Source organism: Lupinus angustifolius, unplaced genomic scaffold, assembly GCF_001865875.1.
Source record: "Lupinus angustifolius cultivar Tanjil unplaced genomic scaffold, LupAngTanjil_v1.0 Scaffold_11_9, whole genome shotgun sequence".
Taxonomy (NCBI): Eukaryota; Viridiplantae; Streptophyta; class Magnoliopsida; order Fabales; family Fabaceae; genus Lupinus; species Lupinus angustifolius.
In genome coordinates this window covers 37,673-54,028 of record NW_017718505.1, presented here as the reverse complement: position 1 = coordinate 54,028, position 16,356 = coordinate 37,673, and the positions used below count along the sequence as shown (strand labels likewise).

The 16,356-nt window shown below is 33.2% G+C and overlaps 3 protein-coding genes across 3 annotated transcripts; 1 reads left to right on the top strand and 2 right to left on the bottom strand.

Annotated features, from left to right (window-relative positions):
• The first annotated feature begins 431 nt into the window (after positions 1 to 431).
• Positions 432 to 2,868, top strand: LOC109337811 (exocyst complex component EXO70A1-like). Its single transcript, XM_019574867.1, has one exon. It carries the CDS (start codon positions 611 to 613, stop codon positions 2,468 to 2,470), a length of 1,860 nt encoding a protein of 619 aa, XP_019430412.1. The 5' UTR covers positions 432 to 610; the 3' UTR covers positions 2,471 to 2,868.
• A 4,019-nt stretch (positions 2,869 to 6,887) lies between these two features.
• On the bottom strand, positions 6,888 to 10,504 carry LOC109337810 (transmembrane protein 87A-like). The gene is made up of 5 exons (XM_019574866.1): positions 10,150 to 10,504; positions 8,562 to 9,480; positions 7,816 to 7,911; positions 7,447 to 7,583; positions 6,888 to 7,255 (listed from the first exon to the last, which is right to left on the bottom strand). The coding sequence occupies exons 1-5, from the start codon at positions 10,347 to 10,349 to the stop codon at positions 7,081 to 7,083; spliced, it is 1,527 nt and encodes a 508-aa protein (XP_019430411.1). The 5' UTR covers positions 10,350 to 10,504; the 3' UTR covers positions 6,888 to 7,080.
• Positions 10,505 to 12,508: 2,004 nt separating this feature from the next.
• On the bottom strand, positions 12,509 to 15,884 carry LOC109337798 (sm-like protein LSM1B). Its single transcript, XM_019574847.1, has 5 exons — positions 15,397 to 15,884; positions 14,180 to 14,248; positions 13,982 to 14,097; positions 13,830 to 13,892; positions 12,509 to 12,849 (listed from the first exon to the last, which is right to left on the bottom strand). The coding sequence occupies exons 1-5, from the start codon at positions 15,455 to 15,457 to the stop codon at positions 12,772 to 12,774; spliced, it is 387 nt and encodes a 128-aa protein (XP_019430392.1). The 5' UTR covers positions 15,458 to 15,884; the 3' UTR covers positions 12,509 to 12,771.
• Between the last annotated feature and the right edge of the window lie 472 nt (positions 15,885 to 16,356).

The following is a 16,356-nucleotide window of genomic DNA, read 5'->3' as shown; positions in this document are numbered from 1 at the left end:
TAGAAGAAATACACTTTGAATGAAAAAGGACATAAAAAAAACCCAGCCATAAAAAGAAATCAACAATCATGGTGTGAAAAGGATTGTCACTCTTACCAAAATAATATCGCAATCAACTTTCAAAAGGAAATAATTTTAACATCTATATAAGTAGGAGAATTATTAATTATTACAGTGTTATATTGTAAATATAGTTTTTATGCGGTTAATATATTATTTATTATTTTTATATAAATAATAAATTATATAGAGATAGTATAAAAAACTTTTTATGCTGTGTATAAATAAACTATACTTTATAAATTAAGATGCATGCAAAACTGAAAAAGTTTTTGTTTTTACAGAAGAGGGAAAGGAGGAAGGAGTAAATTGGTGAAAAGAGATTCCACTAAATTTGGTGCAGTCTCTCTCAATTCCACATTCAGTCACAAACATCATACTATTACTATCTTCACTCTTCTCTCTCTTCATTATCTCTTTTATTACCTTTCCTTTTTTATTTCTTCCCTTCCATTTTCCCTTTTCCTCTAATAATACAACACTTCCACTAATCTTTCCTTCCCATTTCTTTCACTCCCAAACACCACCTTTCTATATTTCAAATATTCTTATGGACTCGCCACCGATGACGCCGGAAAACTTACCCCTCTCGGAGGCGGAAAAGATAATACTCCGATGGGACTCCACCGCGTCGGAGGAAGCGCGTGAGAAGATGATCTTCGACGGAGACCGCCACGAAGTCGATCTCTACCTCCAAGCCGTCGATCAAATCCAACGCTCCATCTCCTCCACCTCCATCTCCGACGACACGAACAAAGTCAACCCCGCCGTTCAGATCGCCATGGCTCGCCTCGAAGACGAGTTTCGCAACATCCTCATCTCTCACACTATTCCTATTGAAGCTGATTCTCTCACCGAACAAGACCTAGAACAACAACCTTCATCTTCATCTTCTCCGATTCATCGTGAAGCTATTGATGATGAGAGTAATTATGTTCACGATGAAGGTAACAAGCTATTTAGGTTTAACAGTGAGGGAACTTGTTCTAATGTTAGTGTTAATAGTTCTTATCGTTCAACAAGTAGTATTCGAGAGATCGATTTGATTCCCTCTGAGGCAGTGTATGATCTCCGCTGCATCGCGGAACGAATGATCTCTTCAGGTTACTTGCGAGAATGCATTCAGGTTTATGGAAGTGTGAGAAAATCAGCGGTTGATTTGAGTTTTCGAAAACTCGGGATCGAAAAATTGAGCATTGGTGATGTTCAGAGGTTGGAATGGGAGCAGCTTGAAACGAAGATCAGGCGTTGGATTAGAGCGGCTAAGGTTTGTGTTCGGACACTTTTCGCGAGTGAGAAGAGATTATGTGAGCAAATATTTGATGGTATAGGTACATGTATTGATGATGCTTGTTTTATGGAAACTGTGAAAGGTCCTGCTATTCAGCTTTTTAATTTTGCTGAGGCTATTAGTATTAGTAGGAGGTCACCTGAGAAGTTGTTTAAGATTCTTGACCTTCATGATGCTTTGATGAATTTGATGCCTGATATTGATTTTGTGTTTGATTCTAAGTCATCGGATTCCATTCGGGTTCAGGCTGCTGAGATTCTTTCACGGCTGGCTGAGGCTGCTAGAGGGATTTTGTCTGAGTTTGAGAATGCTGTGTTGAGGGAACCTTCCAAGGTTCCAGTCCCTGGTGGCACAATTCACCCTTTGACTAGGTATGTGATGAACTATATCAGTTTGATATCTGATTATAAGGTTACTTTGAATGAGCTTATAGTGTCCAAGCCTTCGACTGGGTCACGATGTTCGGGTGATCCTTCCACCCCGGATATGGATTTTGAGGAGATTGAGGGGCAGACTCCTTTGGCTATTCACTTGATTTGGATTATTGTGATATTGCAGTTTAATTTGGATGGTAAGTGTAAGCATTATAAGGATGCATCTTTGTCTCACCTTTTTATAATGAACAATGTCCACTATATTGTTCAAAAGGTGAGAGGGTCTTCTGAATTGAGGGAGATGATTGGTGATGATTATTTGAGGAAACTTACTGGGAAGTTCCGGCAGGCTGCTACTAGCTACCAAAGAGCAACTTGGGTGGGGGTGTTGCATTGTTTGAGAGATGAAGGGTTGCATGTGAGTGGTGGTTTTTCTTCGGGGGTGTCAAAGAGTGCTTTGAGAGAAAGGTTTAAGGCTTTCAATGCTATGTTTGAAGAGGTTCATAGGACTCAATGTGTTTGGTTGATACCGGATTCTCAACTCAGGGAAGAGCTCCGAATATCTATATCAGAGAAGCTGATACCAGCATATAGGTCATTTCTCGGGCGCTTCAGGAGTCACATAGAGAGTGGAAGACATCCGGAGAATTACATTAAGTATTCTGTTGAAGACCTGGAGGATGATGTTTTGGATTTTTTTGAAGGAATCCCTGTTTCTCTGCACTTGAAGAGGAGATCTAATTGATGGAGTGAAGTTAGTTTTGCAACTTAGAAGCTAGGACACATTCTTTTAATTTTTTCATGGAGCGTTCGGATGATTGGGTGCTGGCCGCATTTCCCTAGCTCTCAAGTGATCCAAGGTTAACCATTCAGGATTGTTAGGACTGTAAGAGATTCTGATCTTGTGAATAAGATTGGTGTAGCTTCCTGAAAAGCCAAGTAGCTCAGCCTGAATGCTGCTGCCTGTAAGCATGCTATTTGATTTCATACCACATTCTAGATTTTGTTTCATTTGTTTATATTGTAATTTGTTGTATGTGTGATTTTATTTATTACTCTAAGATTAAAAAGCTGTTTCTTTTGTATCTTCAAGTGACTCATATACAATTTGATAGTATCTGCACTAATAGATGCATGTTGAAACTGAAATCTTAGATGGCCTTTGCCTTTTTTGGTATCTGTATCTTGTATTTTTCTTATATTTTTTAGATTCATATAGAATAGAAATATTAGATGAGTGCATACACCACAAAATGGGAATTGCAGATAAGTTTTGACTTTGCTAAGAGGCCTTGCTTCATAAAGAATTATGGTATATTTGGTTACCAATTATGTAACCGAGGATCTTTTGTCCATTTCTTTCTACACTCTTCCCATGGAAAGACTTCAGTAGTTACACGTAAGGTTTACAGTATGAGTTGCTGACTTGCCGTTGCAGTTTGGTGTGGTTGCATTGCAGCCTTGCAGCTTGATGCGGCCAACATTTGCAGAGTGGTGCCACAATCACAACAATGCAGTCCGCAATATAAAACCTTAAACAACCTTGTAGCTTTTGGGTATTGTGATCTTATTTAAACTATTTGTGTAGGCTGCTTTCTTGAATATGGGTTATTATATTTCAGCAGACGTGTTATGTCTCCAGAGTTAGATTAAGACTCCTCTGATATTACCAATTGGATTATGTAGGGCTCCTTAAAGATGATTTTTCATTCTATACTTTTGTGGACCATGCAATAATTTTGTACTGATAGGAGTGATACAGTTATATTGGAAGGTTTATGAGGCTAATTTAGAGGCATGACGAATGTCCTTTAATTGGAAAAATCATACAATCTTGTCCTTTGAAGGAAATTAGGCAAGAATTTCTTATTTGTTAAGTGTTTCACTTTAATTTGTACCAAGCATCTGAGCTAGCTTCAGCCTTCAGTGTCCCTTCCTTGAGTTCCTTCCTCAGCTATAAAAAAAGGTTGAAATTTAATATTTCTTTATGTCTTGTTTGAGAGTTGGTTTTTGGAGGGTTTAAGAGAGAAATGGAAGACATATTTTTCATCTTTATATTGAGATATATATACACATATGTAATGTTTTTATAAATAAATAATGAATAAAATGATAAATTATTATGAAATTTACCTTATCATTCCTTACTTTTTATAAAAATATATAACACTTAATTTAAAATTGGAAAATATGCATTCCATTCCCCCCTAAAACCCTCAACCAAACAGTCTTAGGGTATGATCTTTTGCAAGAGAAGGGAGTGTCTGATTTGTTTTTTGTTTGATTTCAGTTTACTAATAATTATGAAAATGCCATCATGTCTTATTTTGTTTCTTTTTAATTTTTTGTAGAAGGCAAAAGTAAGTTTCTGAAGTTTATAAATAGGTAACAAAAATATATCAACTAAAAATAGCATATTAAACAAACTAATGGGGCAATGTCGACCATTTTAACTTTATGTATTTTAGTACATCAATGGATGGGGTCAATGACTCTTAAAAGGGTAGGTTTCTCCCTGGAAGGGACAACCACATGAAAGAGGTTGAGTGAGATAGAACTCAGAATTTCATGCACTCATATTTGAGGTGCTAGTTAGGAGTTGTGGTGCTGTGCTAGATAATCTACTTTTGATACTTTTCGTGGTAAGATAATCATATTTCAACATCATATGATTATTGTTTTCCATTCCAGATTTACATACAAAAGTAGTATATAAGGTAAGTGCTAAGAGAATTTGTTGAGTACACTAATGGTCCATATAAGTTGTGTATGTCATTTTTCCTTTTTAGTAAAAGAAAATAAGAATCCATGTTGAAATAAGGTCATACAAAATGAACATACCCACAATACTCACACAGCCCTTATCTGAAGTTCTGAACCATCTTATTCCAAAAAAAAAATATTTCTTTGTCTAACCAGTCAAATTTCATTAAGTTTTATAAAAAAAATTTATTTTTATTTGTATTAATTCTATTTTTAATTAATTGACATTTTTTATTTGGACAGATTGACAAATGGGTACACCTAATCTTCTTTCCCCTTGTTACAAAAATACTGTGAAACAATTTCTAAACACTTGTAAGAAATAGGAAGTCCATACTTGCATTAATGGTTGCTACGATATTACTTCCCTATAAAATTATAAATACTATCAAAATTAATTAATAGTAGTCCCTCCATTCTTTAATGATCAATTTTTATTATTTTTTATGCATAAACTCAATATTCAATTATACCTTTTACTTCTTCTAATTATACTCTTATTTCTTATATTTTATTTTTCACGCTCAATGTACTCCTCAGCTTTCATTAATTCCCCTAATATAAATTGAAAAGACAACTAGGGATGACAAAATGGGTTTGGCCCGACGGGTCAGTCCGTTCGGATAGGTGTTTTTAGTGGGCCGGACTGAGGGTTTTAGCCTAAAAGCCCGTATTCAACCAGTTTTGGAAGCCCGTTTTTTAGACGGGCCATGGAGGGCCGGGCCGGGCTAGCCCGGCGGGTCAACATTAAGATTAAAGTTCATTTGTATATCATGTTGCAATTAAGATTAAACTTTTACAATTTTAACTTATGTTTGGATGTTTAAGCATATAATTCTTGTTTCTCTTTATAAAATGAACATTTAACTCATTATGTACTTATCTATTATCTTCACTCTTATCCAATTATTGTACAGATAAAGATAAAGATTCACCGACTATTAGGGGTGTTTGAATCAAATTTAAACATTTAATTAATTAAAATGGAAAATTGGAAACTCAAATAGAACTACTGATTTTGATTCCTTTTGGAAAATTAATTGAATTCGACTGAGTTTCAATTTATATTTTTAATGTAGTCGAATTCAAATTAAATTGAGTAATATATATATATATATATTATTGTGATTGATCTATAATACAATAGTTCTGATTCTTATACACTTTTTAAAATTTATGAGTTATAAGCTCTATTGTGAACTGAGAGTCTAAAAGTTTAAAACTATGGTAGTTTATTGTTTAGAATTTACAAGTTTTATATTAATGCAATATGTTATTGTGAGATTGTGTCTTTTGTTTGTGATTTTTTGTTTTAAAAGACATTTATGAATTGTTTGAATTATTTATTTTTGTCTAAAAGCTTTAATGTGTGTTTTGAAAAAAAAAAAAACAAAACGGGTCAGCCCACTGGCCTGCCAGCCCTGCCAAATATGGGGCGAACTGACATTTTGAGCCCTTTTAACAATAAAGGTCAGCCCGGGCCAGCCCATATTCTGACGGGCCAAAGACAGGCCAGGCCGGGCTGGCCCATATTGCCACCCCTAAAGACAACAAATTAAAAAGGAAAAAGTTTATAATGTGCATTATACTATTGGTCATAGTATTAATCTTGGATTCAACCTATTTCCTTTTCTGAATTCTAATATTCATCGCTCAATGGAAAACTGATGTATAATTTATGGTGGGAAATTATCAATGGATATATTGATATTTAGGTCAAAATTTATCAAATTTTTACAACATTTAATTATTTACTCATTTTTGTGCATAACCTAAAATATTAATTTTTAAGAAATAAATGTACAACAATTCTCCTTACATTTCTTTACTCTTTTGGCAAATAATAACACCAGTTAAAAATATTTTTTTTATGGAAATCCTATATTTAATCACCACTTATGTAATATTTATAAATACAACCAACAACATCACTCCTCATAAATAAATATATAACTAGGACACCTATCAGACTATATTGTGAAAATCTCAAATTGATATTATAACACAAAATTTCACTCAAATCCACATATCAAAATAATTATGAGAATTTCTAAAATCTATTATATAAGACCATACTAAATCTATAAGGTTGAGAGAGTTCAATTCCTAATAGCGACATTTATTAATAATGACAGCTACAAACCTCAAAAGAGACTTATCCAAAAAGGTATGACAAATTTTGAAGCCCACTATCATGTCAAAAAATATTAAACAATCTCCCGATATATTATTAAATAGACAATTATTAGATAAATAATTATTATTCAAACATATAATTAAATTAAAACACTTATCTAAAAATTGGTATATAAAAAATGACACATTTAACATAAAATTATGCAACATTGTACCTTAGAAATTCGCATTATTATACTATTACACATTGAAAGATCACAGGAAAACCAAGAACTCTATCATGTAATCCAATTTCCCAAGTAACTGTTAGATGAAAATGCTGACAAATGATAACACATTACTCTAATGAAGGAAATAAAAGAATAAAATGAAAAAAAGAGTCATATATCTAATTTTCAGGATGGTATATAAGGGAAATACAAAATCAGTAACCACAGATACATTATAGATTATAGCTTATTCTGTTTTGTCTTCTTCTAAATCACCATTTGAAGATCCATTGCTACCTTGTACTGGTCTAGCTTCTGGTACAATTCCAAAATCCTTTGAAGAAATTTTTGACGGTTTTATGAGTGTCAAAGTAGTATCATCCCTATCAAACTCGTCACTCCCATCATCGCGGTAAGCATATCTGTCAAGTTCGGAGATAAAGAACATGAATAACAATAAGATACAAAGTATGCAACAACAACCAAACTTTTATCCAACTAGGTGGAGTCGCCAAATGATACAAAGCATAGAAAAATAAAAAAGCTCATCTAGCTCTTGTAGCCATTCGAGACAGACAGCGAAAGGGGTTAAAGATAGAGCTCAGGTTTTTACCTTGTTGAATTTTGAGATGGTGCCCAAAGAGCACAGATAACACACAGGAGAGAGAATGACAGAACTTGCCAAAAGGCTGGGATGATCCACGCGTTCTGCCATTGCTCGTTGTATATATCATTTGATTTGAAATAGAGCTGAAAGAGCAAGTTGAAAGGTAAGTACTTGAAAATTTGGTTAAAACTGATTGACGCGTTGAATCGAAAAACATGCAAATCACATCTACTTTTGCAGCACATTTCCTGTCCTAGACCGAAACTCAGCTAATTTTAAGTTGTTTATGCCTTTATGGCATCTGAATCACCCACTGATTTAATAGACCAATTCGGCATAGTTAACATACAAAACAATCGAAATGTGCTAGATTACCTCATAGCAGATCCAGCTCACAGATACGACCACAGTTATAGCCAAAGCGTTAGTGAACTTCCTGTAAATATCCAGTTTTACCATCATCCTTCTGGTCTGTCATTGAATAAGAAGAGACATCGTTTTTAGATATTTATATTAACAGTCTTGACAAAGTGAATAAAAATTCATGGAGTAAGATAACTGGGGTCTGATACTTGAACCCTGGAAACATTAACCCATTTTAACACCCTAAACGGTTATTAACAGTTGTTTTCCGGCAGAAGGATCATGACATACCAGAAAATATCAAACATGAAAACCAAAAAATTATTAGCTTATGACAAGGAAGCTGTCATGTCCTTTCCCATGTTACTGTATGTGTACATAACTAAATATAGCCTATCTGCCTTTACATCCGAATCTGATAATTACAAATGGAACATTAATTTTTTCTGAGAATTCACATCCAGAGTTTGCTGCCGGATAACTGAACCACAACTACAGCCAAGTTTTACATATTTCCATCATATCCGGAATACAGATCATAATAATACCCCCTCCAGTCAGTTATCTCTCATAACATAGTTTAAGCAAAAACCAATAAATGCAAATTAGGAATAGCAGTTTTACCAAAGAAAGTATGAATTTTGCCATGTGCAGTTTATGTCGCAGAAAAACTATTATATATATGAAACAGAAGAAAAAGGCTGACATGAGTTTTGTGAAACGAACAATATTGTGACAATATAACCTTGCATGAGTACCTGAAGCTTGTTCAAAGTTGCAGAGAGGGAGGTGAAAATCCAAAGAATGAAGAACACATCCAATACCGCAGAAGGAAGAACCAAAAACAGTCTTGCCTTTCCAGAAAGGTCACTAACAGCACCAACATTTTCTACCATTTCAAGAACTTCAGATGCGATAAAGAAGGTTCCTCCAAGCATAACCACCTTTGATGTAAGCCCACCAAGGGTAGGTCTCACAACACCATAGCCCATTGAAACAATTAAAATGATCAAACGCGCCACTGTGCGCTTAACAGTCCCAAAGGTGACTGCCCATATGGTTGTCCCAGTTGGCCTTATTCCGGTCTCATTGAATTCAGCATAGTCAAAGTACCACAGAGCCATCTCAAACATGCCTAGGGTTATTACTAAGGTAATGCAGTTCTGCAGTGGAAACACTTCCCTCCAAAATCTAGCATACTGAGAGAACCAAAAGATCCCAAGTAAAACAAATGCAAAAGACATGAACTGGTAAAAAAATTTCATTGGCGCCATTCTTCCAGGCAAATAACCAGACGGGTTTTTCCACACAGTTTTCCCTTCTACAACCAATTCCTTAAGTCTCGTATCACAATGAATGAAATACAAGTTATACATCCCAGTTTTTGTGATCTGTATAGATTTTAATGGCAGCATGGCTTCTTCATCATCCATGTCAAAAGAGACACCAAAAACTTGAGGCCAATCAGAATTCTCTGCAGAAGGGCGGTGAATGACCTGTCCTTCAGTACATACACCTAATTTCGCTAGATCACCAGTGCAACAGACAGCCCTTTGACCTCCATAGGCCGAACCACCAATTGTCTCTCTATCTTCAACCTCAAATACAACCGCCTGAATCGGCAACGAGCTAAAGTTAGTGAAGTCCTTGTTTCTACGGAATATGATCCTTTCAAACCTGGTTTCAATATTACAACAGCAACAAAACCAAATCAACAAAGTAACATAAATCAGCATAATTACCATAAGGGTACAAAATAATAGCTACCTACAAGTAGTATATAAGAGATATATCATGTTCTGAGACTGACAAGTCACAACTTCAGGAAAGCAACTTTTTCAATCAAAATTCTAGAAACTTTCTGAGTACCATAGCAACTTTACATTCCAAATCTCATGAGCAAGATTGTACATTTTCACATTGAAATAAATTGGTGATTTCAGCTAAACTTTCAATCTGAGGTTAATGTCATTCTCTAATTTACTATAAAAATTAAGAGTGTAATATGTATGCAGTGACAATGTAAAGATTTATGCATAGTCATCTACCATTCATTTATATTACTTTTATTTAAAAGTCAAAATCAATAACAATTGTAAATTAACGTGTAGATGATGCAAGGACAGTGTAAAAAACTTTTCCATAAATACAAAAGGTCAAACAAACCTCCTAAATTTGTCAAGTCCTTATATTTATATATAAAAATCAGTCCTAAATCTGGGGGTGATAATGTAAATAAAAAAATATGAAGAAAAATGTTAAAGGAAAGTGATTTAAGGAAAAAGGCGTAAAACCCAGATACGATGATATAATATAAATGAGAAAAGTGAAGTGAAATTTATTGACCTAATGTAAGAATCACCATTTGCAGCTAATAAGGAAGTATCATTGTGAATGGGGTTAAAAGAGTAAATTCCTTCACTTCCTCCATGAACAACAAAGGCGTTCCCTTTTGCAGTGAATTTGTCAGCCTTGTAATCATGAACCGAAGCTTCAACTCGCAGAGAAAACAGCAATAGTGACAGAAGAAGTGAAAGCCAAGACATTGAAGAGAGAGAAAGAAAAGGAGTTGTGGATCTAAGGAGAGAGAAGAGTAGAGAGAGAAGTGTAAGGAAAAGTGTATGAATTTGTTGAGATTAAGGTTCGAACTGAATTAGTGGACTAAGCAGTTGGAACAAAAGGCCAAAGTGAGTAGTTTGATTTTAACTAAGGTTAAAATTTAAGAGGAAGATTAGAGAGGGACAACCCCGTGTGTTAAATTTGTTCATGGAATTGAGTCACTTTATTGGATATTAAATAAAAAGACTCGTCTGAATACGTATTATTTATAAATTACTCCATCTTATATTATTTAGTACATTTTATTTGTCATTATCATATTTTTGGAGATAAGATGCTAAACTTGTAGCCTTCTTTTTGTAGAAAGGAAAGGGAGAAGAAAGAGAATGACATAAGAGAAATTAAAGAGAAATTAAAGAGAAAGATTTTCTTTCTCTTTGGTTGAGGAGAGAGAGTAAAAAATTAAGTGAGGTTTACCAATTTTTGTTCTTCTCACATAAGTGATGGAGTTTGGACAAAGATCACATGTCCCAATAAATTCTTATCCTCATATTAAGTTAAATACATTCCACTAAGTAATATACAAATTATTTTCTGTTTTTATGATTTTTTATTTATTTATGTGTTACTTTTTAATTAAATTATTATACAAATGATATACCGAAAGGACAGATAATCTCCATTTGATGAGTTTAACGGCTGATTTATTTCTTTTTATATGCAACTAAACAATACAAAATTCTATTATATTTCTCACATCTTTCTCTCTTTTCACTATATTTTCTCAAATATTTATTGCTTCTTGTTTTCTTTCCCTCCAACCAAATGGAGTCATAATGTTACATTGTCTTATATTTGAGGTATTCAAACTCTAAATTAGTGTGCCTAAATAGGTCAACTGACCTATCAAAAGTTTATTACACGATATCATTATATTTTTTATAAAATCTATTTAATTTAGTAAATCAAACTTTAGGCTATCTAAAATATCTATTAAACTTAAGAAAATAACTTATTTAATTATATTATATAACAATATTTATATTATACTATTTTAGTATAACTAAAATTATTATATATTAATTTTCAATGTAAAACTGTATACAAAACTATAATTTAATTGTTAACATTAAATGACCAAACTAAAATAAGACTTATTAGCCTATTTAAATGCCTTAAAATATAACAAATATTGAAATAAATTAGACTTAGGCTTTAATTTTTTAAATTAGACTTGAATATGTCATATAACCTTATTTTATTTAAGGCAAAATCTAATCTAACTTATTTCTACTTTTAAATGTGCTAAATAAATGTTTATAGAATATGAAATTTTTTATATTAAAAGGGGTACTAAAGATATGTGATTGCTTTATGCCACTTTAGGGATTCAACCTTAACTTTTGCCTATACAGTACTTAGAAATCCTTGGGGGCTGACACAATTGGACAAGCTCCTTAGTATAGTTTATGTAATATGTTAATAATATATTTAATATAATTTTCTAGTTATAAAATTAGTCTTCTGACACATTTATACACTAAGATATATATTAATAGAGAAGAATCAATGTATCATAAAATTTTCTTGAACAAATTGGGTCTGTACTATGTAGCATTGCTGCATTAATTGCTGGATTCTCTCCTCATTTTGCTTGTAATTTAGTACATGCAAGGAAATAACAAAGGTTTAAATTGTCCGTGTAACTTTCTCTAGTAATAATTTTAATTGCTTTTAATTATCGTGGGACTTCGTTTATGAAGTCGGCTTTTATAACTAATAATATCAGTCTTAAAAACCAAGAGTCAAAGCTCCACCGATATATATATATATATATAACTAATAATATCACTCTTAAAAACGAAGAGAAAAAGCTCGATATATATATATATAGTAACTCACGTAAGAATAATACGCTATTGTGAGAGATGACAACAATTAATATGAATTATTGGATTTTATTTGAATGATCAATATTAAAAGATTTTATGCACATGACTATCACGTAACCAATAACTAACTTTTAATCTTAACCATTTACGATTGTAATTGTTTGTATGACACAAATTTATTATTCTTATAGTTTTTATATGAGAATTTTTTTCTCTGTCATTTTGCAAAATCACTTGGGCTCAAAGCATGCCTATTCTGCATAATTAAGAGATTTTCCATTTCCAAACCAGAATGTAGTTTATGAACTGAAACAATGCTGTAATTGACAATCTTTTGAAGAAAAGGAATAGTAGTATTCACTCCTGGGGCTAATATTGCACCAGAAATTTCAACAATGGTCATCCCTACTATGCCAATGAAATCTAACAATGCACAAAGCCAAACACTAAGAGAGGAAAATAAGAAAAAAGTGAAGAACAATCACTACAGGTGAAAGATGAGTGGCAAGAGAGTTCACTAGTCCAAGTCAAGGAATTCCATTCTTTTCCTCATTGTCCCTTTCAGATCTGAAGCCTCCCTATCTGTTTTTTGTGCCTGCAAAATCATTGTTTCACTCTAATTTCTAATCAAATATAACAAAACTATACAAAACATATTGCATAAATAAAAGCAGATTATAGAGCTACATTGGGAAACAATTCCAAATCTTAACAGAAAATCGATCTACCAAAAAAATCATAAATATTGGTTCGTTTATTCAATCATAAGAACTTTATCAACCATTTGTCGCTTATACAGGTAGATGACATACAATAATCTATTCAGAAGACAACTCCCTTCTAAAGAGTGCTTGTAATACTTTTATGTTAGACTGCACACTTTCAAACTGTCAACTAATAACCAACGAGACATTGGTTTAATGGTATAAGGCCTAATGGATCTTCCCGTATCATGCTAGGCCAAAGGTCAAAGGTTCAATTCCTGAGAGCAACACTTGTTAGAAGGGACAGTCGCACACCCCGAAAGGGATTGGTTTCTTACCTCTAGGGTTAGAGGATACCGTTGGACCTTGGTTATAGAAAAAAAAACTTTTGAAAACATAATTCAGAAACATTGCAACACTTGCAATAGCTAAATACTAACTTACAGATAATGTCAGTTTCAAATCAAACCTAGGGAAAAAAATACAGCTTGGATGAGCAGGGCAGGCATATCTCAATCATGTCATAATGCTACAACCATCTATAGAACTTAGTTTGTCCACTTTATTTCTTGTTCATCGACATATAATATGCCATCGTGTCCTCAGCCAGCATAATGTCCCAAAACAATGACTAGTATAACTATATAAGGAATAAACATACACAACCTGTTTCATTCATGAGTGCTTTATATGTTCCTAATGTTAAAGATAAAGTACGAAACCAACAAAATTTGGACAATGATGAGCAATGATGATTAAAGTCCAGATCACAACATAGTATCATCTTTAATATGTTGTGAAAAAAACGTTACAGAAAATGGATACAAAGAATATCCATTAAATAAACAAGTATACACTTAGGTATACTTACCTGCTTAATTTCTTCTGTTGAAACACATGTCATATGTGGGGGAAGTTCCTCTCTCTCCAAGTCCTAAAAGTTGAAAGACATTTGATTGTAAAAATGACATTCAGAAATAGAAGATAAGTTTAGATGCAAAGGATGAAAATTAGAAGTCATACGAGTTCACCGATTAGAACAACATTCTCCCCACGGATTACATAGAGACCCAAAGGGATGTCACAATACAGATCACCAACAATGACCCTCTCACTGGCACCCTCAAGAACAGCATTAGCTGCATATTATTGATAAGGGTTTTCAGAAAATCAACCAATAATAGCATGTCAAAGATTTACATAAATGTCAGAATTTGATACCAAATTGATCAAAAGATCGAAGTGTCCCCATGAGCTTTCTACCATCTCTCAGCATTACAAGAAGTTTCTCTGCAACAAGAAATACAGTCTTTGAACAATATCTTGCCAAAATTCCATTTCAAATAGACTTTATGATAAATATTCCGGAAGCAATATAACATCAAGGCTATTAATTTACATGAATTACAGTCTCAAAGCAATACCATTTACATCTTTAAGGAAGTATGTACTGTCACTCCTTTGTGTCTATTGTCATTCCTATTCCATTAACTATTTTGTTAAATAACTTTTGATTTGTTGTAATAGTATAGTTCAAATTAGATATTTAATTAAAAAGTTGTTGAAATGAGAGTGGCAATACACACACTCCATCTTTAGCTCACTACACCATTTGTTAATTGATAAATAGTGCATTCTTAAGCGTTCATTTCGGCAGGAGCAACTATAATTTAAGGGTCCGTTTGCGAGTTAATTTTTGAAGTGTAATGGAGGGAAAGGAAAAGTTTGGGAGTCATGAAATACACTTTTAAGATAACTCTCAAGCCTTCATCTTCCCTTCCTTCCCTCCAAAAAACAACTCACAGACAGACCTAAGAGTTTAAACAACTATAGAGGGAAAATGTGATGATGTTTAGTAATGGACATTTGGTAGAAGTGAGGAAGAACAACAGCAATAGGAATCGCAAAGATCCCCAAGCCGAAGGGGAAAAGGGAGGCGAAGCATCGGAAATTTCAACTCCCACGGCTCCATATGATACCAAGCATAACTATATGTTTCTATAGTTCTTAATTTATATACACTAGAGGCTCAATGAAATCATATAAATCCCATTCCCTATCTTATTACCATCTAGAGTTTTATCTTTTCATGCATTCAGAAGCTCAGGATTATCATTATTACTTCACAATCACAAATAAGCTATATATCACTACTCAGTTCAATAACATGTTGCATAAGACAAACACATCTAATACACAAAGACCAAACTAGGATTATTAACTTAAATTAAATCACTAGCATAGCTTCCACAGAAATACTGAACATATAAATAACAAATAAAAATAAAATATCCCTTTATTAACTTCTTACTCAGTGTCCAAGTTCACAACTTTTAGGCAGAACTAAGTACCCATTATACAGAAAAGAAAAAAAAACTAACACTTGTATCAAAAATAGCATATCAACCAATATGAGAGTGAAATTCAATTAAACTCACTGTCAAGATAACTGGCAAGTGAAGTAGAAAGGTAAATATCTTCAGGGCCTGTCCAAGACATGATGAAGAATGTTTTTGGGTCAATCAAAAAACACCAAAATATTCTCCACAAATGGCATTCATTGCCCAACACCAATCCAATTTTGGTGCCTTCACCCTTCAAACAAAGATCAATTTTTTTATATAAAAAAACTAACTTTATTCAAACTAAGGATACAAAAGGGCCTTAAAAAGTTTCAGATCGAAATCAAAGAGGGAGTGGATAATGAACGGGGAGAAAATGGGGATTTGGAAAAAAAGGGTCACTGAGATCCAATCACAGCAGAAGAGTGAAAAGGGAGAATTTTTTAAAGGTAAAGTATGAAAGGGGGAGAGGAATTGGGTCAAATGCATAGATTCAGAATTGTGACAGTGAAGCAAGTGATGAAACTTGCTTCTTCTTCCATCATTGGTTTTGGTTGGTTGAATTCATTTTCACAGTCAATGAATTTATAGTATTAATGTAATTACCCGTGCTATAAACCAACCCGTAAAATACAGAGTATATATATGTTGTCCAATGTCCCAGTGATTTTTGTAACTGGTTGAAAAAACATATTTAAATTAAAATTTTAATAATTAATTATTTTTTTGATTAATCACAAACAGCAGCGACATATGGAGTTGTATATTGTTTTGAGACTGTAGATCTCTACCCGTAAACAAAGTACATATGTTATCCCATAATGTGTGTCACTCAATGAACCAGCAATTATAATTGATTCAAAAAATATATTTAAATTAAAATTTTAATATTTTTTTTTAACCAATCACAAACAACGGTATATGGAGTGATACATTGTTTTGGGACAATAGATCTCTACCCGTAAACAAATACATATGTTGTCCCACAATGTGTGGCACTCAATATAGGAGTGATTATGATTGGATGGAAAAATATAACTTTGGGATCACACTATC